The sequence below is a fragment of the Salvelinus namaycush genome, chromosome 2, assembly GCF_016432855.1.
Source record: "Salvelinus namaycush isolate Seneca chromosome 2, SaNama_1.0, whole genome shotgun sequence".
NCBI classification, from domain to species: Eukaryota; Metazoa; Chordata; class Actinopteri; order Salmoniformes; family Salmonidae; genus Salvelinus; species Salvelinus namaycush.
This window is the reverse complement of record NC_052308.1, coordinates 34,214,364-34,238,989: the sequence shown is the minus strand read 5'-3', so window position 1 is coordinate 34,238,989 and position 24,626 is coordinate 34,214,364. Positions and strand designations below refer to the sequence as shown.

The 24,626-nt window shown below is 39.2% G+C and overlaps 2 protein-coding genes across 3 annotated transcripts; both read right to left on the bottom strand.

The window, feature by feature from the left end:
- Positions 1-894: 894 nt before the first annotated feature.
- LOC120025494 (homeobox protein Hox-C6-like) lies at positions 895-2,453 on the bottom strand. 2 transcript variants are annotated; one of them, XM_038970064.1, is made up of 2 exons: positions 2,054-2,453; positions 895-1,283 (listed from the first exon to the last, which is right to left on the bottom strand). In XM_038970064.1, the coding sequence occupies exons 1-2, from the start codon at positions 2,451-2,453 to the stop codon at positions 985-987; spliced, it is 699 nt and encodes a 232-aa protein (XP_038825992.1). In that variant the 3' UTR covers positions 895-984. The 2 variants fall into 2 exon arrangements, with proteins under 2 accessions (XP_038825992.1, XP_038826000.1); XM_038970072.1 differs by having other exon boundaries at positions 985-1,283; positions 2,057-2,453.
- Positions 2,454-19,901: 17,448 nt separating this feature from the next.
- LOC120025487 (homeobox protein Hox-C8a-like) lies at positions 19,902-21,384 on the bottom strand. Its single transcript, XM_038970051.1, has 2 exons — positions 20,949-21,384; positions 19,902-20,369 (listed from the first exon to the last, which is right to left on the bottom strand). Exons 1-2 carry the CDS (start codon positions 21,382-21,384, stop codon positions 20,029-20,031), a joined length of 777 nt encoding a protein of 258 aa, XP_038825979.1. The 3' UTR covers positions 19,902-20,028.
- Between the last annotated feature and the right edge of the window lie 3,242 nt (positions 21,385-24,626).

Here is a 24,626-nt window from a genome sequence, read left to right as displayed (position 1 = left end):
GTGGCGAAGCTATGAATTCACAAATAACGTGGAAGAACCATTATATAGATAGGGTGACTGGCTTTGGGTCTGTTATATGACGAATAAAAAACGTGAACAGTGATAATGTTCATATATTACATGGAGGGCTATAGTTGAGAACTAGACCAACCTGGTATGATGGGCGCAAAAACATGAACGACAACTTTTTTTATTAACAGTTTTATTAAATATGTCTTGAAGTGAATCTCATAGCCTTCATCACTGTTATTGTTTATTTTTTATTTTCAACTAACACTACAATTCAAGCCACATCGGTCAGTTATGATTTGACCACATACTCAATGTAGGCTAGCCTACTGGTACATATCTAAACATAAATAAAGTAGGCTAGCTAATACAAAGAAGGTGCGGGATGCGGACGAATGCTCTCACAGGACTAAGGCGTGTAATATAGATATACATATATTTACAAACATATCAACAATTTAGGTAGTGTGAGTCGTTATTATTCAGCATCGTTTTTTCGTACAACAAAACAGCAAAACGAAAAAAACATAAATGGATTACTCAAGCGGATGTAACGCTTATACCTTCCTTCACATCTTATGACAATTACTTTTGTAAAACATATTGCCAACATCATAGGTGTATAGACATCTGAGAACCACTGTTTTTCATTGCTGTCAAACAGCATTTAAGAACATATAATGATGAATGTCTTCGCGTTACACACAGTTTGGGTATATAAGGGAATGTCAAGTAAGGAATTAAATGATGTGGTCACGGTGAAATGTTCATATCCAATACAGAAAGAAATTAAAAAGGCAAACATTGATGTCTGAAGATATGTAGCGTCCACATTGCATTTAACGCAGCCACATATTTTACTACACTAGTTTCTTTATTGTGCCAAACAATAGTTTATAGGTAGACTACTTGATAGGTAGTTAAGTTATCCTCACAGAACGGCGGATTGATGCATATAGTAAGTTAGGAAGTCGTTCATTCTTTCTTCTCTTCTGTCGCCTCTTCTGTGTCCTCTTTACCCGTGTCTTGACTCACCCCTGCCGAACCACTTTCGGTGAGAGTCGAAGTTAGATTGCTTTCCTTTTTCCATTTCATCCGGCGATTCTGGAACCAGATTTTTATCTGACGTTCGGTGAGACAGAGTGCATTGGCGATTTCAATACGTCTGCGTCTCGTCAAGTAGCGGTTGAAATGGAATTCCTTTTCGAGTTCTAGAGTTTGGTACCGGGAGTAAATTTGGCGGCCTCTTCGTCTGTCAGAACCGTATCCAACTCCTGAGTGGAAACACAATTTAAATTAGCATAATCAGGAAATATATTTTAAAGTAAGCTATATGCAATGTCACTACCCCAGCGTTTCCCAAACTCGGTTCTCGGGACGTCAAGGGGTGCACGTTTTAATTTTGCCCTAACACTACACAGCTGATTCAAATGATCAAAGCTTGATGATTAGTTGATTATTTGTATAATGGTAGGCAAAAACCAAAACGTGCACCCCTTGGGGTCCCTCGGACCGAGTTTGGGAAACCCTGCACTACCCAAACACACATAATCACAAAAACCCACGGAAATAATCGATATAGGCCTTCATTCATAATCATTCGCAGTCTAGGATATAGCCCTATCGTGTCCGGATTTTTCATGCTAGCCTATGTTTTGCAGTTATCTAAATAAACAACAGTTGTGGTAGCCTATGTACTGACGCAACACACACACACTTTCGCTATCAGGGGAACCCAGTCTACTGAGTAATATTTGAAGAGATTATACTCGTTTTAAAATTCCGTGAACTCTGCTATGGGTCACAAAAATATGAAGTTAAATGCTATAAACTCTTTTGTTTTAAGGGAAATAGGGATGGACTGTGACGGAGAACAGCGGATAGTTTGTCGAAAAGGGATTTCCTACGAAGATAAAAGGTCTTTATTGCCGGCGACAGGGTGCTGCTGTAGTATAATGGTTTATGGGGTGATAAAAAGTAGCTTCCCTAGTCGTAAAACGGGCCAGCTCGTCTAATTTATCTCTAGGAGTTGGTATATACTCACCGCTATGAGAGTTCATCCGCTGCATCCACGGGAAGATCTGAATGTTCCCCTTCTGTTCCTGCGAGCCGTTCCTGCCCTGATCAGACGCGTAATCCTGGGGGAGTGAGGTTTGTGCACCTTGTCCCAAACTGCTCTGCCTACAGCTGGGCAGCACGTCCTTATCTTGGTAAAACACGTTGGATCCATACTCGTACGGTCCCCTGCTCGAGCCGAACACTACGTTGTCTTGGGGCGAATAGAAAGGCGAGGAATATATCCGATTTTGGGCCACAGCGGCTCCGTAGGATGAGTAGTGTCGAACAGCGTCATAGGTAGTTGAGTTTAGGGCCACGTTAGGTAAAACCTCTTGACCACCAGCTAAATGGCATGAGAGCGACGGGTTTGCGAAATACGAATTCATACCTTGCCTCTCTCCCTTGCTCCCTCTTTCTCTTTCCCTCCCTCCCTTTCAATCTCACCTCTCTCTCTATTCTCCCTCTCTCACACTAAGTCACTCTCTTTTTTTCTCTGTCAGTCTATCTTTTAATACCGGCACGCTGAATGATTTCTTTATAATGTATTTCTAGACACCAATAAAGACACAAGGTACAAAGCCGAATGTTGTTGCTAAAGCCTCACTCTAGGATGGACAAGATGACAATGTCAGCTGACCAAATTTCCTCCAATAAAAAGCAAGGAGTAGAGGACTAAGGGAGAAAAAAAAACGTTACTTCATTTAAAAAAATCCTCGCTTAAAACTACTCTCACATACGCGCATGTACACACACAAACGCCATCGCAAGCTAATACATTGTCATATGCGTGCGCACATACAGAAAGACGGCCTGCATAAATAAGGAGCGTTTACACACACACGCGAGCGCGCATGCGCACGCACAAAGTCACATACTTGCCAATCTGCCTCCGCAACACATGTCTTTGTTGCACAGTAGCCTATACTATACTGAAGCAAAAATAATAACACTAATGCTCATAAATGTATAAAGAACATGCAGTGGATGAACTTAATCAGATAGGCCATAAACAATCACATTAATCAATTAGCCTAAATGTAGAATTTAATTATTGAGAGAAATAGATGCTAACGCTAGACAAGCATGCTCTATTTCAATTATTTGACTTGAGTTCATTCTCTTGTTCTTTTTTTAAAGATGGACCTTAGAGACGACGGAGAGTTATGTTTTCAAGTCTCTCGGGTCGAGAAAATAAGATTAGGCTCCGCAACTGCAATACAGTGATCGAATTATTCAGTTCGAAAATGTCTTGACAATATGGCCCTCTTAAATCGATTAATATATTTTTCCTCGGTGTGAGATACATAGCTTATAAACTGATTAAAAAGCATGATTTATGATAAACAAAGGGGTTTAATCAAATTGTTCAAATAGAGTTTAGAAAACGTGTTTGGGTGACATTGAATTATATAGTTTGTAATAGCAACGTTGCTGTAGACTTTAGACGTACATGAATGGACTGAATGTTGATGTATTCGATTATAGGAATGGCCATAACACAGTTATCTAATCTTATGATATAAAACCAAAATAGTAAGTATTGAGTTAATTCAGTTTGACATAAAACAAGTCCTAACACAGGCTTGTTTTGAAGCCTGGAGGCTGTCAGGAAAACTGAACACAGGAGCGTGCGCTTTGACACACACACACACACACACACACACACACACACACACACACACACACACACACACACACACACACACACACACACACACACACACACACACACACACACACACACACACACACACACACACACACACACACACACACACACACACACACACACAGACCTAATTTATCATTAGAGCTGGAATTACACGAAATAGTTTGCCATGCAATGGGATCACTGTTACTTATGTCACGATAGGCCTCCACGATAAGAGTAATAAATGGAGTTGTATTTTACCTGAAATTGCGTTGTTGTGGATAGACATGCATGTAAGGATATGCCAAAATCTTTTGAGGCTTCTCCATCAAAAAAGACAGGTCTAGGCTACATTTGATAGCACATGAGGTTGCCTGCTAGGCTATAGTCTATAGCAACTTTTGACAATAATTAGATTAGAGCTGGTGCACGAAATTCGACACATTTATTCGAAGAGGTAAGGAAAGTCTTATATTGGGACAAGCGTTTTTTTTGGCGCGTTGCCCCTTTGTTCAGTGCGAATTCTTTGGGCAAAAAGAGTGGGGGTTTATTGCAGTTTTACAGCGAAAGAATGTCTTTAACGCCTGTGTAAGCCGCAGAAGTCATAAAACCAGACAAATGACAGCTTCCAGTCTACCGCCTATAACGCTCCACCACTGCATGCACTGTGTGTATCCGCGTGTGGGAAATCCTAGCCCAACAAAGAAATTAACTGCACTAGTGAATGGAAGGTTTTAGCGTTACCGCATGGAAAGAGAATAAACTTAAATTGAAGACACTGGATAGTCAAGCGGTTTCTTTAAAAAATATATAATGGACAAAACCACAAAATTGTGTTAGGCCTATTACAAACAAGGCCAATAGGCTTAAACAGCAAGAGAGCAAAGTTTATTAAACTACGGCAGCCTATACTGCAGTGAACATTTGAGGGTTGTAACTGTAATAGTTGATATTTAGTTGATGAACTAGCTAAGCCAGTGTGTAGATGGAAAATATTACTATTTGACGGTAAAGGCCTATTGCAGGACAACACAATATAAAATAAACGATGACAAATTTAAATATAGCGAACATCCTGCTTTTAAAATATTCACCCCAAAAATATTTCGAACGTCTCTGTGGCGTCTTAATCGATATCAAACTCAGATTATTAGACTTCCATATAAACAATATAGCCTACCTAAAGTTAGATTTGAATGACAAGCCATTGCTATTAGGCTATCTTTTCTTTTTGGAATAACATGGGAAAGATAATAAGGACTTTTATGACAGGTATGATGAATTCGATGAATATCCACATAGCCTAATCAATCATTCTAGGCTTTCCAAATAAAAGTTCCGCACTCAGTTTAATCGAACTAATGAGCTCACGGGTTGGCAGAAGTTGTCGGATACAAACGTGGTGTTCCCCAAACATCCTTTGATCTCTACATCCGAATGCTTTTAAAAGGCTATTACTTTAATGTGGGCCATATGACGAACGCAGCAGTGGGATGTTATCGGTGAGCCTTTCTCTGAATTGAATAGAGAACTAGTTAATATGGAACATTTGTCCTCTGTAAGCCAGGGTTATCATGCAACTCTTAAGATAATGAATACATGTATTAACTGAGACCCCCCCACCATACACACAATATTAGGCTATACGTGGTTGAGTAGACTATATCTTTCGAAAAGAAAATAGGCAGCGTGCACTATACTTCGCGTTAAGCATAGGCCTATGTTGTTGATGCGCTTTCTGTGAAGGAAACGTGAAATGGGTTGGGGAGAGGTAGAGAGCGGTTTTATTGTACTATGGAAGTGGAAGTGTATGGGGAAGTGTTTTATTGCACCCTTTGTGGAAAACAGTCTGGCATTTGCACGGAAAAAAACAGCTGGTCACTTGTATCCTTTGGAGGTATGGAGGTATAGCCTACCATTTGAACCAGACAAAAATCGGACAAAAATAAGGCTCCAATTCTCGTCCTGAATATTATAGAATTGTGTTCTGTGCTACATTATTATTCGCAGATACAGCAAGTCTAACTCAGTCGTAGACGTATACAAGAGTAGCACAATTTTGCATTCTAAACACAAAGTATTGCAACTCTAACTCTGTCTCCTGGGCCAGTATCACAAAGAGGATAGGTAAGTAAATAACTAGACTTCACTGATAATAACAATTATGATATCAGGGTTATAGGCTAGATTATATTCAATACGCTATTACTGGTGTAATGCTGAAATAGTCTAGAAACTCATCGCTAAATTATAATATTATCTTTTTTGCATGGGCAAAACAACCCTAAACAAAAGTTTTGAAATAAATTATTGCTATCATTATGCTATTGTTATAAAATTACATACTTATTCTGATTATTTAAAACAGTTTAATAAAGCACAATAGCAGACGGGGTATCATAACCATCTGCATTTTAGGACCAATAGCCTACCAAAATAATGCAGGCCTACACTTGCGATTTACAATTGATATCCCCCAATAATATCTAAAACTTTGAAGCATTCATTTTTCTATTTTCAACTAATTGTATCCCCAAATAAAGCAACATATTGAAGACCTACTCTTGTAAATATAAAGGTTTAAAATGTGTCTTTACCCTATGATGGGTGGTTGCCCTTCTCTAAAACAGTTTTTTTAAACCAATTTCCTGATCAGGTGCCATGTGAAGGTGAGAAGTCAAGCGCATTGTCAATAGCACCCTGCTTTTACAGCACAATAAATGAACAATAAACTACAATTAAAACAACCACACGAGGACAGGGTGCGCCTAGCGAAAAGCAAGGGCTTTTCTGGGCCTTGCATTTTTAGTGCAGCGTTTTGGGTTTTATTTGGTGTCAACCAAATATTAGCCTACCTATCTAGATGCCCATCATTTTATTTTGGCATGAAATTTGTTTACTCGAATAAATATTTACTCTTAATGTTGTACTTTTTTTGTTGTTGCTTGAGTAGAATGTTTATGAAAGCCTGTTGCAGTCTATTTACAAGTAGGCTATAGGCCTGCACATTTGTTGTGTTTGATGACATTTTCTAAATGCCAGGCATGCATGCCAAGCGTTTTGTGACGATATTTTCTCCCTTATAGACAGGCCTACAAAGTTCCCTCACTTCTTGACTGTGAGGCCATAACCTTTAATAACCTTACACCCCCCACTCCCATTTTTTCTCCCTCTCTGCAGCTCTGCGGAAGGATAATCTGAACGCATGTGTCCTTGGATAAACTCCAGGAGGCCCAAGAACTGGAACAATAAAAAGGATCTGCTGCAATCCTCCATCAAAACAACAACACGTTGGTGGACATTCGTCCCGCACAATATTGTAAAAGAAATGGCAGAGGAAATAGAAGTACATTTTCTTAAATTATAGTTCTGAATTTATTGAGGTCAAACATAATAGTCGTTAAGGGACAATTTTGTCATGGCAAACTTTGTGTGTGGTTAGCACAAGACAAATGTTTTGGATGACTAGTTAACAGGACATCTGCGCGCATCAACCTGAATTTACGCAAATATATTTATCTGACAATCCACGATTTACGGGAAAATGTGAGTTGTGCGCCTATCTCAGGTCAGGGTTATGGTTCCTATATGCTGCAGCTATTTGACCCATTTCTTGGCAAACGACAAAACTCTATATCTTGCAGGTAACGGACTGCAGCCCACTCTTTTTACATGGGAGGCATTTAAAGGGCTACTAAATTGTGGTCTTGTCTTCTTGGTAATAATTACAGGCAAGGTAAATCCCAAACAAAGCCAAGCACCACCTGGCTCTCATTTTAGTGAAAAAAGAACTGTGAAAACAGCAACAACAGAAGCTATAATAATAATAAAGCGTATTATTATTATTTAATAGGAATAAGTCTACAACCCTTATTGCTGGCAAGGAATGGCAATTTAGTATGGTAAAGCCATTGGGTTGTTGGTTGCTGCATTGTAGTCACAAGGTCTTTGCCATGTGTCATATTTTGTTATTTTATTAGGATCCCCATTAGCTGGTGCAAAAGCGTAGGTCCCTAAGACGAATCTTTAAAATAGGCCCTACTATTCGCAGGGCCGGTTCCAGGTATAAGCGACATAAGCGGTCGCTTAGGGCCCCGGTCGCTAGGGGGCCCTGACCACCCCAAAAAGGAACTCAGTCAGGTCTCAATTTACTATTGAGTAGTAAAATACCCCAGGTGCAATTTCAAAATTTGGTTGTGCATCAGAAGTTGGTAGTTAGTCTAGCCAGCCATCTAAACTTGTAGTAATCATGGCCGAATACCGACCAGCACACAGGGCACGTGCCCAGGGGATCTGACCGCCATGGGGGACTCATTGATTTTATTAGTCATTCTCACTCAGATATCATATTGACACGACATAAGTAATTACAAAATTTGTAGAATTGCAGGAAATTTGCTTTAAAACTTCAAAAATGTCTCTCCACCCCATGGCAAAATTAGTAGAATTTTATGAAATATGTCATAAAATTGAAAGGTTTTCTCTCCGCTCCATGGCAAAATGTGTATAATTGACAAAAACTTGCATTAAAACTGCAACATTTTCTCTACGCCCCATGTCAAAATGTGTAGAATTGCAGAAAATGAACTATAAAATGTAAATTTTTCTCTCCATCGTCAAGATGGGGGCCACTATAATGTTTTGCCGCAAGGTGCCCCCCCCCCCCCAACCAAATCTTGCTTAGGGCCCCAAAACATCTAGAGCCAGCCCAAACTATTACATACAGGGTATATAGGGAGCAGTGCAAACAACACTTCGTGCAGCTTTCCGTGGGCTATGCAAACAACATCATGTTATTATTTTGTCCAATATTGTGTCATAGTCAACATCTAATTAGATAAAACTAACGTGACTGGACATACACTATTGACAATAGGCCTATGCCACACGTACTCACAGTATGGATCACACAGTATATTGGCAGTGAGGTGCTGTGATTGAACACTAGATGGCAGTGTTGAATGTAATGCAAATTAGGTGTGAGAAAAGAGGTTTGGGCCTGAATTGGTAGGGTATTGCCACATTCCACTGCTTATTTGCTGTGCATGACAAAATCTATAACATGTCTGATTTTGTATTGCTGTGATAAGTTATTGACTGAGGCTATCCAATGTGTAACTAAATAAAGTGTTTGGCTTTGGTGATCCATGATGATTAAATGTGTGTAAATAAACTTCCTTGTACTGATAGACCACACAGTAGTGTATGTACATTATACACATTATACACAACACACATTAGTGTATACGACGTACATTATACACAATACTCATTAGTGTATATGGAGATTATAACCTACACTTTATACACAAGTGTACCAGTTCAATAAACGAAACTAATATGATGACACCACCACAATGTCACCACAATGTCACCACAACCATCAACACCACCTTTCTTTTGTCTGCTCATGTTGCAATATGGTTCAGATAAATAACCAACTGAACAATTGGTCTTTTATTTACGCATGTGTCACAGCTTTACCTACCTATATAATATCAGTGTGAAGGTTTATACTAAAGGCCATATCTGTGCGCATCTCAATGTAATGCCACAAATTAAAGACATGAGTCCTAAACATTAAAGCCAAAACAATAGCCTAGGCCTGGTAATAAGGAATGGTTACTAATGAAATATTTACTTGACTGCAGCCTGAGAAAACATAATTCCTGAATCACACCAGGGTATCATAAGGCATCACACTTGATATTTAAGACATGTACCATTAAAGAGTTAAAGGAAAATTCTGCCCCCAAATTGTTTTTGTTGTATTTGTTTCATTAGTCCATTGTTGATATAGTCCCAAAATGTTTTGATTGTCAGCAATCAAGTTTTCAACATATGTAACTTTCAACATACAGAAATGATCCCGTATGATGCCTTTTGCATTTGCATCATGATTTGGGGTGGAATTTTCCTTTAAATAAAACAAGTAGCTCAAATGTAATAGGAACAATTACAGTAAACTATCCCAGGCATCAATGCACCAACCACGCCACAAGGTACCAGTTACTTTCTATGGTCTGATACAATAAGCATTACAACAAGTTAGTCCTGGTGATGCACATTGACCCTCTTGACTATTTCTGTCAGAACCAGAATGACTGCTCACATGGGTTACAGCAAGCTACTAGGAATAGTTCCACTTGCAGATTCATTGGCCTATCACTAAAACTTTGAGAGATGCAGCCTCAGGTCCAAAAAAAGTAAATTGAACTGCACAAACCAATATTAATTCTATAACAAAACAAAGCCTAATAGACTCTCTTTTTATTACAACGGCAGAATGTGTAGCTTATTACTAAACCATAATATATAGGCTACTACACATTTTTTTTTTGCATTTGATATTTACACGAACAAGTAGACTGACGTTACAATATGTATACCTATATCAGGCCAAACCCTTATGTCCATAGACCATAGACCTCACAGTGTCAATATAAGCATAGCATACATAATATGCATGATTTGGTCAACTTCTGCATTTACTCTCTATTTCGTAAAATATATATAACATCATTAGATCCATCCGATGGGCCACAGACCATTAGATTAATTTTAAACCAATAAGGACCGTAGAAACCCAAACTTACCCACGTTCTCCTTGCCACTACATGACTCACGTTCACTGGTCCAGCAGTTACGAGGGCGGGAGGGAAACCAAGAAGACCGACGAACCCAACTTTTTAATATCCTATAAGTGGCTGGTATTCTGTTTAACTCTGTAGAGCGAAAGGAAGGGTATTCGGGCTCTGAAGTGTCACAATACACTATCGGGAACCGAGTAGACTACTCATGCTCCACTTCTGACTTAACAGCGACGAGAGAGAGAGAGAAGAGAGAGAGAGAGAGAGAAGGGAGAGAGAAGAGAGAGAGAGAGAGAGAGAGAGAGAGAGAGAGAGAGAGAGAGAGAGAGAGAGAGACAGAGAGAGAGAGAGAGAGAGAGAGAGAGAGAGAGAGAGAGAGAAGAGAGAGAGAGAGAGAGAGAGAGAGAGAGAGAGAGAGAGAGAGAGAGAGAGAGAGAGAGAGAGAGAGAGCACTGAATAGGGACGGGAAGCCATAAAGTCAGAGAGGGAGGGAAGAACGGGTAGCAGTGAAATAGAATGGCTAAACATGTAGGTGTGCTGCAAAATAAAACATATTCATGTATGGAACGCGAAAATGCTGTTGCTTAGACGGGCAGGTCATGTATCGATTGAGGATGCTAGTAATCAAAGTTCATGTTCATCGAGGGGGAGTCACATGACAATCTACAGCCAATCCAAGTTCCGATTCAGTCGTAAACTTTTATTAGCTGCAAATTTCCCACCAAACAACCAGGAATGCGCTGCGCCCCCTTCCCCCCCGACCCAATCTCTATATAATTTTTCTTCTAAATAAAGACACTTCACTATCTATGGAATAAACTCAGCAACTCACATCTCATGCATTGTGTCGCTGAAAGCTAGCCTTCTCCATTTCCTCGTTCGTTCCTTACTGTTGTCCCACCCTTTACGCAAGTGTACAGCCAGCCTAGTCCTATATACTTTAATTTGGTTCTGTTTTTCTTTGCTCCTACCTCTGAAACAGTAACCGTCACATATCCTACATGTGCAGAACATCAAACTCCAGTCGAATATCGGTCCGAGATGCTGATAGCCTAGTACTCAAACAACCACTACATTACGGTAGCCAAGACCTATGGCGATACTATGTATTGACAATTATTTAAGACACGGCATAATACTGCATTTACACCGCTGATGTATCCAGCAGACGCACCAAACACCCCTCCACATGCGCACACATGCGCATAAACATAGCTGCGACAAACTGCGCGCGCATGCTGTACCCTCATCCCAGGTCAATAGGAGCAGGTCATTCTTTAAATTATGAAATATTTTTTCATAAAAATATTGTATATATTTGCATGAAAACATTATTCTCCGGAACAGTAACAAATTCATGTGATCATTTGATTTGACGACAATATTGTCTAACTCTTCGAATCGAAATAGCCTAATTGATTTGATTATAATCCTATTGGGTAGCCTACACTGCAATCTGGTCTGTATACCATTTTATTATAACAGCCATAGTGAGACCAGCCCTGATATTTATTCATGCGTTCATCCAATACATTTTGTTGGCTCTGTGAGCACATTGGGATATGATATGTGTCTTAAATTAGGGAGAAACATGTTACACCCCACCCATTTAAAAAGAAACTTCTCATCTGTACAAATGAACACAGTTTCACTATGCATATTTGAGACCGGGTCTGGTAGCTCGTACGTCTGTATAGCTATCATATAATTAATGATATAAGCCTATATTGTTAACCATTATTATTAAGCCTTTTATAATGAAGGTGTTCACTTGACTACGAGGGATTAAAGATGCATGCGGCCTTCACATTAAGCATATTCCTCTTTCCACCTACATTTTTATTTCTGACATTTGCGATTCCATTTTTGTTACTGAACAAACGACATTTGGAGAACGTTCTTTGTGTGCACAGTGAATTAGCAATGGAGGATAAATCAAGCTTGGCCATCATTGATAACACTGAAAACAATAAATAGGCTATGTGTGTTGCGTCTCGGTGTATTTATTTACATTGTAAAATGAATATAAATTGAATATGCAGCCTATACACAGCCCACTTGAAATAAGTCAGTAAAATACATCAAAGTTGGGGTAGGGCGGCCTTTTTAATAATTAACGTTTTTAAATAGCAAATATGAGTCTTAATTGTCTATATAACTGTGTATTACGTTTTCCTCTCTAAACAGCTGGTTAAAATAGAGAAAACCAGACAATCATATTGTTTGTGGAGGCCTACACTGAAAGCGCCAGGAGTGGGTCAGAAGTTAACACAGAGACACTGGCGAGTTTATGTCGTCTATAAAGTTTACAGGTGGTTACGACCTTATTATGGAAGTGGTTCTTCCCTCACGGCAATATAAAGTACAAAGGGAGACGGGTGGACAATGCTCATTGACAATTGTCACTCTACAGAAAACTTCCGGAATTTCGGCAGTAAACAGCAGTAAACATATAGAATTGGCTAAATCTAGCCTGAGAACCTCAAGTCAAGAGAGTTTAACTATAAGTTAGGAGCCTAGTTTAGTTAAGAAGCCATATGAACATGTGACTGTGGCGGAGTTGATTTACATGGTGAGTCTTTTTATTCTTAAAAGTAAATAAAATTAAGGATAAAACAAGAACATATGGACTTCTCAGAAGCTGTTCTTGAGTTGTTGTTTGTAGTAGTGCCATGTAGTGCTAATGCAGGTTAAGGCTATGTGTCACTTTTATTTTAATCCAAGAGATGGTTTGAAAAATATATTGAGGCTTATAAAATAAACTTCACATCCGTACAAATGAACACAGTGGGGGCTCCGAGTGGCGCAGCTGTCTAAGGCACTGCATCTCAGTGGGGCGTCACTACAGACCCTGGTTCGATTCCAGGCTGTATCACAACCGGTCGTGATTGGGAGTCCCATAAGGCGGCGCACAATTGGTCCAGCGTCGTCCGGGTTAGGGTTTGGCCGGGGTAGGCCGTCATTGTAAATACGAATTTGTTCTTAACTGACTTTCCTAGTTAAATAAAGGTTAAATAAAATATGCATAGGCTATGCACCCTCTTCCAATTGTCACACTGCGCTGGTTACACATATGTTTTGTCACCTACAACGAAAACCTAAAAAGATATTAGGAAAATGTTAGACAAGACCTATAGGCCTAAAATAAATAAACATTTCAATTCATATTTATTTTTTCCTGTAGACTGCAGTTTATTTCTGAAATCAAGTAGGCCTATGTGTAGACTATACGATTTCTTACATCGTCTACTCTGAGTAGGTTATATGTTTTGATTGAATTTAAATAGGTAACACATCACAAACATCTTGCATTGTTGCCTACTCTAATGGTTTCATAATAACGTATTGAATACAAGGGAATAAAATATACACCTAAAAGCCTACACAGATATTTATCTTTCCAGAGAAAAAGAGACATTGCAATTGCATTTTCGTTACTGGTCAAAAATCAACTAGCCAACCTATTTCAAACAATAGACTACAGTAATATAGTCTAATTATAACAATTTACATAATACAGTTTATCCGAAACCTAAAGTATTGTTGGCCCAATACTCTAATATTCTAGCCAACTGTCCTTTCATAACTGAGATAATTGAGATTGAGATAAAATACAGCTAAGCTATCTAGTGATTGTATACCTCTAAATTGTATAGTGGTGATGATGTGTTGAAGAGGTAGGCGCGATGTAGACTTTTGACTCCAAAATACATAGAAAATGTCCCCTCAAAACACACGCATGGTGTTAATCTTTCCATGCACCCAGACAGCTATACACCGAGTCGGTATTTAAGCCATAATGAGAAATTCCCCATTGACCACGCCCACAAATTGGGGAAAACAAATATTATGTCCCATTGACCCACACTGTAAAAGAGCCAACTTCGTAGTTGGTATTTAGTTATACAGAAATAACCAAAAATGCCAAAAAGCAGCTGTGTTGTACATGTAACCAGGTCAAAAAATGTCCAACCTACGGTTTGCAATGCTCCCAGGTTGGGAAAGAGAACGTAAGAGAGAAGCCCTGTGGCTTCAGACTATTTGGTGTGGAGAGTGGGAAATTGTGGGGACCAGGTGTCCAACTAAGTAGGCTACAAGTAGCTCCTTTTGTAAATTCACTCTGGAGTGCCAGAGTGTGCTCAGATTGGCTCTGGATGTTGGTAAATTCAGAGCATTGTCAGATGGTCCATTCATACATTCATAGGGTGCATTCGTAAATTCACTCTGGCTATCTACTCTGATTTCAGAGCACTCTCGTTGGAGTGTACCAGAGCGTAGCATAACGGATGAATTTACGAATCCTCAACACCCGTTGAATATGGCCTGTGTCAGTAAACATCGGCAAAAAGCTAATTGTTGCCAGCAGCACAGTTACAGTCACCAAAGCTCTGGATAACATGAAAACAGCCTAATCAGCTCTGCTAGGGAGAGTAAAATGTTCAGAGTGAGGTGTTCTCTCATTGGTGTCTAGAAGTAGCTAGCAAGCTAGCCAACATTAGCCAATTAGCTTGGGTGCTTGACTCCCGTTTTGAGGTCAGAACGCTCGGATCAACACGCCAGAGCGTCCAGTGTGCGCGCTGAATATTCCGAGAGTGAAACGCTCTGAATGTACATACGGACAATCTGACAAGGCTCTGAATTGACAAACCCCCAGAGCGCACTCTGGCACTCCAGATTGAATTTATGAACACACCCATAATGTTTCGCTCTCAGCGAGTTCAGAGCGCACACAGGATGCTCTGGTCGAGGAGTAGGGTTGATCCGAGTGATCTGACCTCACAACGGCAGTCAAGCACCCAAGCTAATTGGCTCATGTTGGCCTTCCAGACACAAATGAGAGAACACCTCACTCTGAACATTTTACTCGCCTTAGCAGAGCTGGTTAGGCTGTTTTCATGTTGTCTAGAGTGTTGGTGACTAACTATGCAGCTGGCAACATTTTTTTTAAATGCCAACATTTCCTGACACCGGTCATATACAACAGATGTTGCGCGTTCGTAAATTAATCAGTTATACTGCGCTCTGGCACACTCAGACGAGAGTATTCTGAAATCGGAGTAGATAGCCAGAATCAATTTACGAACGCACCCTTATTAATGTTCTAGTTGGTAGTTTTCTAGCACTCACTCACTTGGCTAACGATTACGCTGTCTTGAAAAGGAGCATGAGGGAATCCCTACAATACTACGTTTTTTAAGTAATGAGAACGCTTGGGAGCAGGCAATGTTGAAAATAAATCTTTAGACATGTACTTTTCTTAAATGTAGTTTTGCAATTGACTTTAAACAAGCAGACGACAAGAAGATTGCGTTTGAAAAAGGTGTTGTGAGCAAATTCGGTAACCAACGTAACCATCGATTGTTTTCCCCACACAGGGGCAGACAGGGATTTGGAGGGTAAGGCAGATGCCAGTCTGTATATAATGTCACCAACCTCTATACAGGCAGGTCTCAAACAAGAATAGCTCTGTGCGCAAGCACGAACGTGCAGACAAACATTGATATTTTTGGCATCTCGTACCTTGATAGGAGGTACCCAAATTGATATTCCATATTTACGCATCTACATGCATTGGAAATTAAGGCCTAGGCAAGAGTTTAGGTGAGCGAACACTTTCTATGTACCAAAACAGCCTCTGCTGATTGGTAAAATAACTCCTTACATTAATTGTGTCTCAAACAAACATTTTCTCTTACCCACTAGCAGTACAGGCTTGCGGGTGTATCCCGTATCCACACCTTCGTCCATTGGGCTGAATGAAAACAAGGTTGTGATAAAAAATATCTTCACTAACGTAATTTTGTTTGGGTATATTTAAGATAGGGGAGAGTGGGGTAATTTGACCTAAAGGAGTAAATTGAGCCACCCTTGTTTCTAGGAAACCGTACACAAAATGTATAATTTAACCAAATATTTAGGAAGAGGTCATAATTTCATGGAGTCTGTGGAGGATGAAACCCCATGGAAAAAGTGGTAAGCAAGTTAGGTCCGAAAAACTGATTTTCACCAAGTCAAATTAATTTATGGAGTTTTCATGGTGGTTGTATCTAAACCAAAGTAGATAATTTAAAGATTGTTTTATGCATTAGTTAGGGTCTCTATTAGCTTCAATATGAGGTCCTAAACCTAGCATGAAAGTGCATCATTGTAGCTGTGGGGGCTAATTTGTCAAAATGGTTGCCTTGGGGTAAGTTGAGCCAATGGTTGAGCTAATGGCAAGTTGAGAAAATTTAAGTATTTTCTTCCCAGGCATAATGCAAGGCATTATCGCTGGAATATGAGGTAACAACAAGGCCTGGGCCTATGTTAAAAGTTTTTTTTTTTTAAGTACTAAGTGTTTGTTACACCCTGACTACACCCTGACTTGCAAAATAAATTTAGAAATCTATATTATTCAATTATTGTACCCACACTGCTCGCAGTTCTGTCAGTTCTGTTTGTGACGCTGATCGCGCTGCAAATTCTGCCTCTTCCATCTCCTCATTGGTTTATAGAAGTAGATACCCGCGTGTCATCTTCTCATTGGTTATATCCACGTGGGTGACTAAAAGACAAACTGCGCTGTCGATCGTTGTGGTAATACTATAAAAGTTTACATGCCAATCGCAATATAAGTTCAGAGAAGAAAAAGCCTGGAAGGAGGAGAGATGACTAGAAATGATTTGGTTGACCGTTTTATGTGTGGATTAATTGTCGGAGTAGAGGACCTTGTGCATTTCAGGTAAAATAACAACTCAATGTTTATATCCCAGGACAAATTAGCTAGCAACAGCTAGCTAGCTAAATTGACATAATGTTTAATACTTTTCGGCCTGTCCCCAAATTAATGTAATTGGTTCAGAGTTTTTTTTATATTTTAACCTGCGTGTCGTGATCGTGTTTGGTGTGGGTGGAGAAAATACAATTATGCACGATGGCGGACGATGGCTCACGCGCAGGGCCGGTTTGGGTTCCACGTTAGGTGTTAAGCCTGTGTGAATAGATGCTTAAAATGAGTAAAAGACAAAAAAAAAGTGATTGTGAATATGCTGAATTGTCTTTGGGAAATAAAGATAGACATGGTTTTAAAAACGTAGTAGTAATATTTCATTCAGTACAGAAATGTGTAGGAGGCTTAACTTACCCTAGCCCACAGCTCAACTTACCCCATACCCAGGGTTAGTTGTGCCAAGAGACCACTTTTCTGGGGACAAAACTGTAATGTTTACATGAATTCTGACTATTTCCAGTGATGCACAAGATCCTGAAATATATGAAGATATCTTTGTTGAAAGAGTACTATATTTACCTTGACGGCGTGATGCTGAATATAGAAATGGCTCAATTTACCCCACTCTCCCCAATTGTGATGTTTAAATGTTATCTTTCTTAGAATTTACTGATGTTAGGAAAACATCATATAATCACAAAAACGGCCATAATTAAAGGTTTAGGATTGCCTAACTTTGTTTTCATTGAGGAGTAAGCTGACATTAATGTGTGTGTGTGTGTGTGTGTGTGTGTGTGTGTGTGTGTGTGTGTGTGTGTGTGTGTGTGTGTGTGTGTGTGTGTGTGTGTGTGTGTGTGTGTGTGTGTGTGTGTGTGTGTGTGTGTGTGTGTGTTGGGTGGATTATGGGCTATTGTATCAATAATGAGGAAGAGAAATTCAGGTTTTGCCATTTATTTCAACAAGTCAATGTCAAGGGTGTGTGCATTCAGAACCAACATCCCCTCCTTTAACATAAAACATAAGAAATCAAGCTTATTAATACAACAAGATATACGAAGACATACATAGAGGTCATAATCAGTGCAATAAAAAAACGAGTCTATTGGATCATCACAATAATGTAATAATGTTTAAAAGTTGATGAATTATTCGAAGAAGTACAATTCCTCGATCAATTATAACATAGGCTGTTGGTTAAATAAATGTGCATTAGGCTACTTTAGGCAGTTTAAGTTGTTGGGACACCAATGTTTGTGACAAAGTCCAATGGCTGACTAGCTAGTATGACGCAGAGACACTTGTTTCAAAGATATATCAATATAGGCCTCGAACTGTACCGCCACAAGTAGCACCATAAGTATCATGCAATCAAATGCAATACATGTGTTATAGCTATAGGCCTGTCCTTTGACTGCCTTGTCACTTTCGTAAAAATGTATAGATCAACATTGTTAATGACAATACAGCTTTCTTGGTAGATTTTAACATTACCTCCAAGTGCGTCCTATATAGGCAGTAAAGGCTTATTTCCCGATATTGAAATCAGCAGTAGGCTAATAATCACATAAGCATAAGTTATTGCTGCCTTCTTATATGATTAGAATCTTTGATTTATCTAAATTAGGTCAAGAATCAATAAATATTCAATATATGGAGAATTTCTTATTTGTTTTGCTTGGCCTATCGGATAGAATAGGCACGGGCAGTTGCAATCAAAAGCTCAGCGCTCACTATGTTTAAAGAAATGCATTACAATACACACACTAGTATATTTGAGACAATAATATGAAATATCCCTTATGAAATGTACCTTCTAACCAATAATCCATATTGCAATTTCCCACATTATAGAGACTACTCATGACTCCAAATGTGGAATTGAGAGTGGCCAATAAAAAAAACTCCCATCACCCCAATAAACATCCAAATCCACATAAATAATATTTTGGAGGAAAAACAAAACACAAAAAGTACAAAGAATGTGTATTAATAATTAACCCTTTTCCTCGAATGACAACATTGACTGAACATTGAAACATTTATAGCCATCCTCCGCTTGTACATTCTGTGGACCATATGAGTGTTTTGCTAGTGCTTTGTCTCTGTGTTATGTGGGCCTTTGCATCGTTTTAAGCTAGATATTATAAGCAGTGATTATCCTCCTAAAGAGAGCTATTTTCTGCAAAACAGAGCTTGGCATCGTTTCCCAGAGCCTTCGTAGCGTTAAGATCATCATTAGAATCTTCATATGATGTATCTTTAGTAGCCGAGGTGTTTCCAGGAGCCTTCGTTAGTATCGTGGCTCTTAACAACCTTCGTACATATAGAAGTGATCCAGACCACTCGTAGAGCAGCCAAAGTGCATCGTTAAACGCTTTTTTGCCCTTCCGTGTAACTTTATTCTCAGAAGATCTCCGCTAAACATGTAACTGTAACTGCCGTTAACTTCAGAATGAAGTTGACTACAAATACAAAGTTGCCAAAGTATTTGCAATTGTTACAAACAAGTGAAGGATAACATTTCGCTTAAAATGAAAACTGAGATGACTGCATTAAAATATCAATAGGCTAGATTAGCCTATATAGGCTATTTCAATCATACTGAAATCAATTTAATGTTGAATCAATTGAGTTCTATTTTGCGACAAGGCTAATGTCTGTAATTTTTGCCTCTATGTGTTTCATGATGTGTGACAACATGTGCGCAATGATGTGCCCAATTTGTGATTTAGTGCATTATGATTGAGTAAGCATAATAAGCTGCCTACAATAGCCTACGTGCAGGCATAAATGGCAATATTTCTAAAGAAGCTGATCCGTCGTCAGTATTGTGGAATATATGTTTTTATGTTTTAAATGTGTCTTTAAAGGATGTGTCTTACTTGTTAACTCAATTAAACGGTGGTCATAAAATGTGATCTCGCTCTCTCTCAATTCAATTTTCCGGGCCTCTCTCTCTCTCTACCATCTTCAACTTTAAGCTATGTAATCATAAAAAAGAGAAATTCAAATCACTCTTTTGTGTCCTCTTCCTCTCCAGTTTCCTTTTTGTCTCCTTCTTCTCCTTCACCGTCATCGTTGCCTTCATCTTCGCACTCACCCTCGCCCTCTGCCTCTCCTTCCGCCTCCATCTCTCCTCTTTGGCCCGGAAATTTGTCTTTGTTGTTCTCCTTTTTCCATTTCATCCGTCGGTTTTGGAACCAAATCTTAACCTGCCGCTCCGTCAACGCTAAAGCGTGAGACACCTCGATCCGACGCTTACGGGTGAGGTAAGGGTTGAAGAGAAATTCCTTCTCCAACTCAAGTGTTTGGTATCGACTGTAGGTCTGTCGGCCACTGCGTCTTCCGGGGGCTATAGAATGGAAATAGCACTTACAATTAAGCAGGAATCGTTGCAAGACCTGTATGCTATTAGTTTACACTGCTATTATATATTTTAAAAAGATTGATTGGTGTATGTGTGTGTGCCAAAGGTAGTTCGGAGAACTATTCTTGTTTGAAATCTGCTAGAGGTTGGTGACATCCACATTCAACCATACCACTGTATAGTGGTGACCTTATGTTTACAGTACATTCCAAGACTATAGCCAAGCCTCTACCGTTGGATAGCTGTAGGGATTCATGTGAAGATAAACGCCATGCCAAGTGCTTCTGCTGAACTTTCACTGAATTCGTTTTTACTGTTGTTACTCATCTCTGCTCATTTTCTAATCTACTACTAGCGATCAACTGAGCCGCGGTGAATGGCACAGCACTGGATCAGATGAACTGGCATTTTTGAATCATTGCGCCACGGTTAACGGATGAAGTTCTACTGAGTGATAAGTGATGATCCGAAAACGTAATCATACGTTAGCAGATGTAGGCTACATGCCATGAAAAGTACAACAACATAACCAGACAAGAGCATATTAAAACGTAGCCTACTAACCGTGCGGTCTCATCCATGGAAACATGAGACTAGGAGACGGGTTTTGATTTAGGTGGCCTTGTCCTTCTCCGAGGTTAGTGCCATTTGACGATTTACAGTCTGGGTATTGCGCCACGCTCGACTCTTGTTGGGTGCCATAAAGCGTTTGTCTCGGAAGGGCTTCGTATCCATAAAATTTTGTAGCATCTCCATGGCAAGCCAAGACGCATGGATTCTGCTGGAAGCCTGGTGTGGAGATCCCCGGCGTCCCATTGTGGAAGAAGTCTTGGACGTGATGGGGCGGGTGCTGAAAGCCTGGCGCCGCCGCTCCCGCACCGTACACCAGCGCGTGGCTCCGGGTGACGCTTTGAGGGAACCTGCAGTCATAGTACGTTGGTTCCAACGTTTCGCCGCCTTTGTACTTGGAAAAGAGAGGGTTCACAAAATAGGAGCTCATGTTTTTCTATTCACAATGTTACAGCTGAAGAACTTGGTTTACGACCATTCCAATTACTGCCTTAGTCCTGTTCCAAACCCAATACATAAAACGAACGAAACCACAAAATCATAGAGACAGGTTTAACGAATAAGATAATAAAGCCTGTTTCCTTATTCACCACTCCTCTGTTCCAGCACTGCCCTGCAACCAATGGAAGTCCTTTGCTTTTTCTTGCTTTTCCCCTTTGCAGCTTCAAATCAGCTTCTTATGTCGTGAATGGTTGATGTGTGCTATAGCTAAAGTTGGCTAGCCTCTCCGACACACAGTCACAAGCGTTTTTGACCCCCCCCACCTCTCTCCGCACCAACCGTCAACCCCCTCCCATTCTCACGGCGTGCTCGAATGTCTATACCTTGAAGCGGACTAGCAGGAAGGGACTGTGTATTTTGCTTTAAAGAACAAGAAAAAAAACATTTTCTGTAGCCTAGACTAGGCCTATATGTAAACTATCCTTTTGTTTGGTCTTATAGGCTATGCATTGTCTATTTGAAAGAGTAGTGGTACACTTATAAGCACAAAAAAATGGAAATCTAGACATTTCTCTCTAGTTTATAGGCCTACCTTTATTGCTCTTAAGAAAGTGATTAAAAAACTATTCTGACTGCTAAGGCAGGGTTTATGCATTGCGTAAATAATTTACATTCACGCACACACGTGCGCGCACACAGCCTTCATCCGCACACCCAGTGGCAGTGGAATTCAGAAACGGTATTGTAGCCTATAGCCTATTGAAAGTAAAATATTTGAGTTGCAATGGTTAACATGTAGCAAAATTGTATTTGCAAATAACACAGCGTAAATATTTTGTTTATATGGTTTTTCTATTGCCAGAATTATTTTAGAATGCTTTAATAGTTGTTGATGCCATTGATGCATTATTATTATTATTGTATTATTGTACATGACTTACACAATTATTAATGAAAATAAAAGTTAAATAAATGTGGTTGGTTTAATTATTTTGTCTTTCGTTAAAGCAAACATAATCCAAATATTACAATGTTTACAATAACAAAGACGAGACATTAGACATTAAGTTAGGCCTAGATGTTCTGATGTTCTTTTGAGGCCATAGCAGGTGTATCTTAGGCTACTCAACACTAAACCTATTGGCTATCCATAAAACATATCGATACAATAGAATTAATCAGTTATAACTAAAATAATTGTTCTTCATAATAATACACCAAGAAAAAAGGAGATAGAGGCAGACAGATACATGAGCGTAGTAAGACATAGGCTAGATAAATTGGGCTATCGATCTTTTTTTTTAAAGAAGAAAAAAAAAGATTGGCATATCTCAGATAACTACTGCCCATAGTATAGTGAAGAAAGATACTTATTCTCCTTAAAAGTTAGCGTAGACTATTAATAAGAGGTAGGCTATTGACAAAAAAACGGGCCCTGTTGGTTGTTCATTTTATTCATTGGTTGTTCATCTCTACATTTTTGACTAGTAGGCCTAACCATTGGTCTAGTCTGTAAGGACACCATCTACCTCCAAGTCCCCCACAAGCTTCCGATACACAAGGTGAACAGGCTACACGGGCTCGAACATTTTCAATACTTAGTCAACAGCGACATCCAGTGGCCTTTTGGTGTGTTGTACTACACTAACTAGACTAGTGGTAGGCCTACAGTACTTCACGTAGCCATGAGAGTATGATTTCGTGAAATATAGGCTAGGCCTACACATTTGGCAGAAGATTCAGTCTCTTCGGTTTCTTGAAAAGCACACATTTTATTTCGTGTCCTCAACTTCTATAATTATAGGCCTATTCTTTCTTCAAGGTTTGGGTAAGGATTAATGTTGAGACTGTGTAGTAGTAGTACATTGCAATTCTATTTCAATCTGGCATGATTACACTATGATCCACAATCATTTCTTGACATTTAGACAATTTGGAAGGAATAGGTGCATCTCTCGCTCCCAATTAAAATATTGATGCTTTATTTGTCTAATTCTTTATTTATTCTTTATTTATCTAATCTAAGTTAAAATCCTGACATTTCGAAAGTCAATGGCCTTCATTCGAATGAAAACAAAATGAGAATGGACACAATAATATTGTATATAGGAAATACAATTGAATTGACATTTAGACAAAAAAAAACTAAGACAGAAAAACGAAATCATTGCTGAAACTTGCTTTAAAAAATGTATGTTTTATTTTGTATTATTATTATTATAAACTTCACCATCATCATCATCATCATTATTATTATTTATTAGGCTATAATACTATTTATTGGTGGTGTTGTATGGTAGGCAATATAATGATAGCGGAAGATTGGATATAATTAGAGTATATGCCAGTATGAATCATATCAATAGAATGCTTCTACCACAAATGGGCCTATTGCTACTGCTGGTAGCTTGCTATTTGCTAACTTCTTCTAAAGATACAAATCCTATAGCCTAATAGTGAAGTAGAAATAATAACCATTTAATAATGAGCAATGAGCAAAACATTTATATAAGTCATAGCGGTCTTCATAATTGTTGGCATATGGTCATAGCAAAACTAGAAATGATGGTATGGTGGACATGTATAGGCTATACAGAAGTCATATACAGGCCAAAGTCATAAGCAGATGGGTATGTGTTGAATTCAATCGTGGCTATTTCAGATGAACGGAAATGTCCATTAGAGCGGGGACAGTGCCAGCGTTCAAACAGAATATTGGTGCGCTGTGCTAGATTTGGAATAAAGGAAGTGAAATTTGGGCACTTTCATGTGTTGCTCTTTCCCCCTCTGCCACATGCAGAGTGGAGAAATAAAGCGGGCGGGAGTCACGTTTGCAGTAGACAAAAACAAGTGCAATAAGCCTCCTTTAAAACGAGCACACCATTTCCTCAAATAAGAACAATAAAGTAATTTACTCCAGACGTCTAGCCAGCTCTGCCAGGTTTGCTTTGTTAGATTACATTCGAGACAAACAGCGCTGCACGAAGCAGGGTCGTAAAATCCTACATTTCCTGCGCTCCGCGATGGAAATGTCCAACTATACTAGACTCTATAATCTCTGCATGCTGTCAGTATTGTTTGTGGCACTTTTTTAAAAGGAAAGCCAATTTAGTAAAGTGACCAAGAAGGAAAAATAAACGCCAGACAAGATACTTCACACATCCTTTCAAATTAATTGATAGAACGCAAAATATGACTGGCAAATTAGCGTGGTGTCCAATGTGTCCAAAA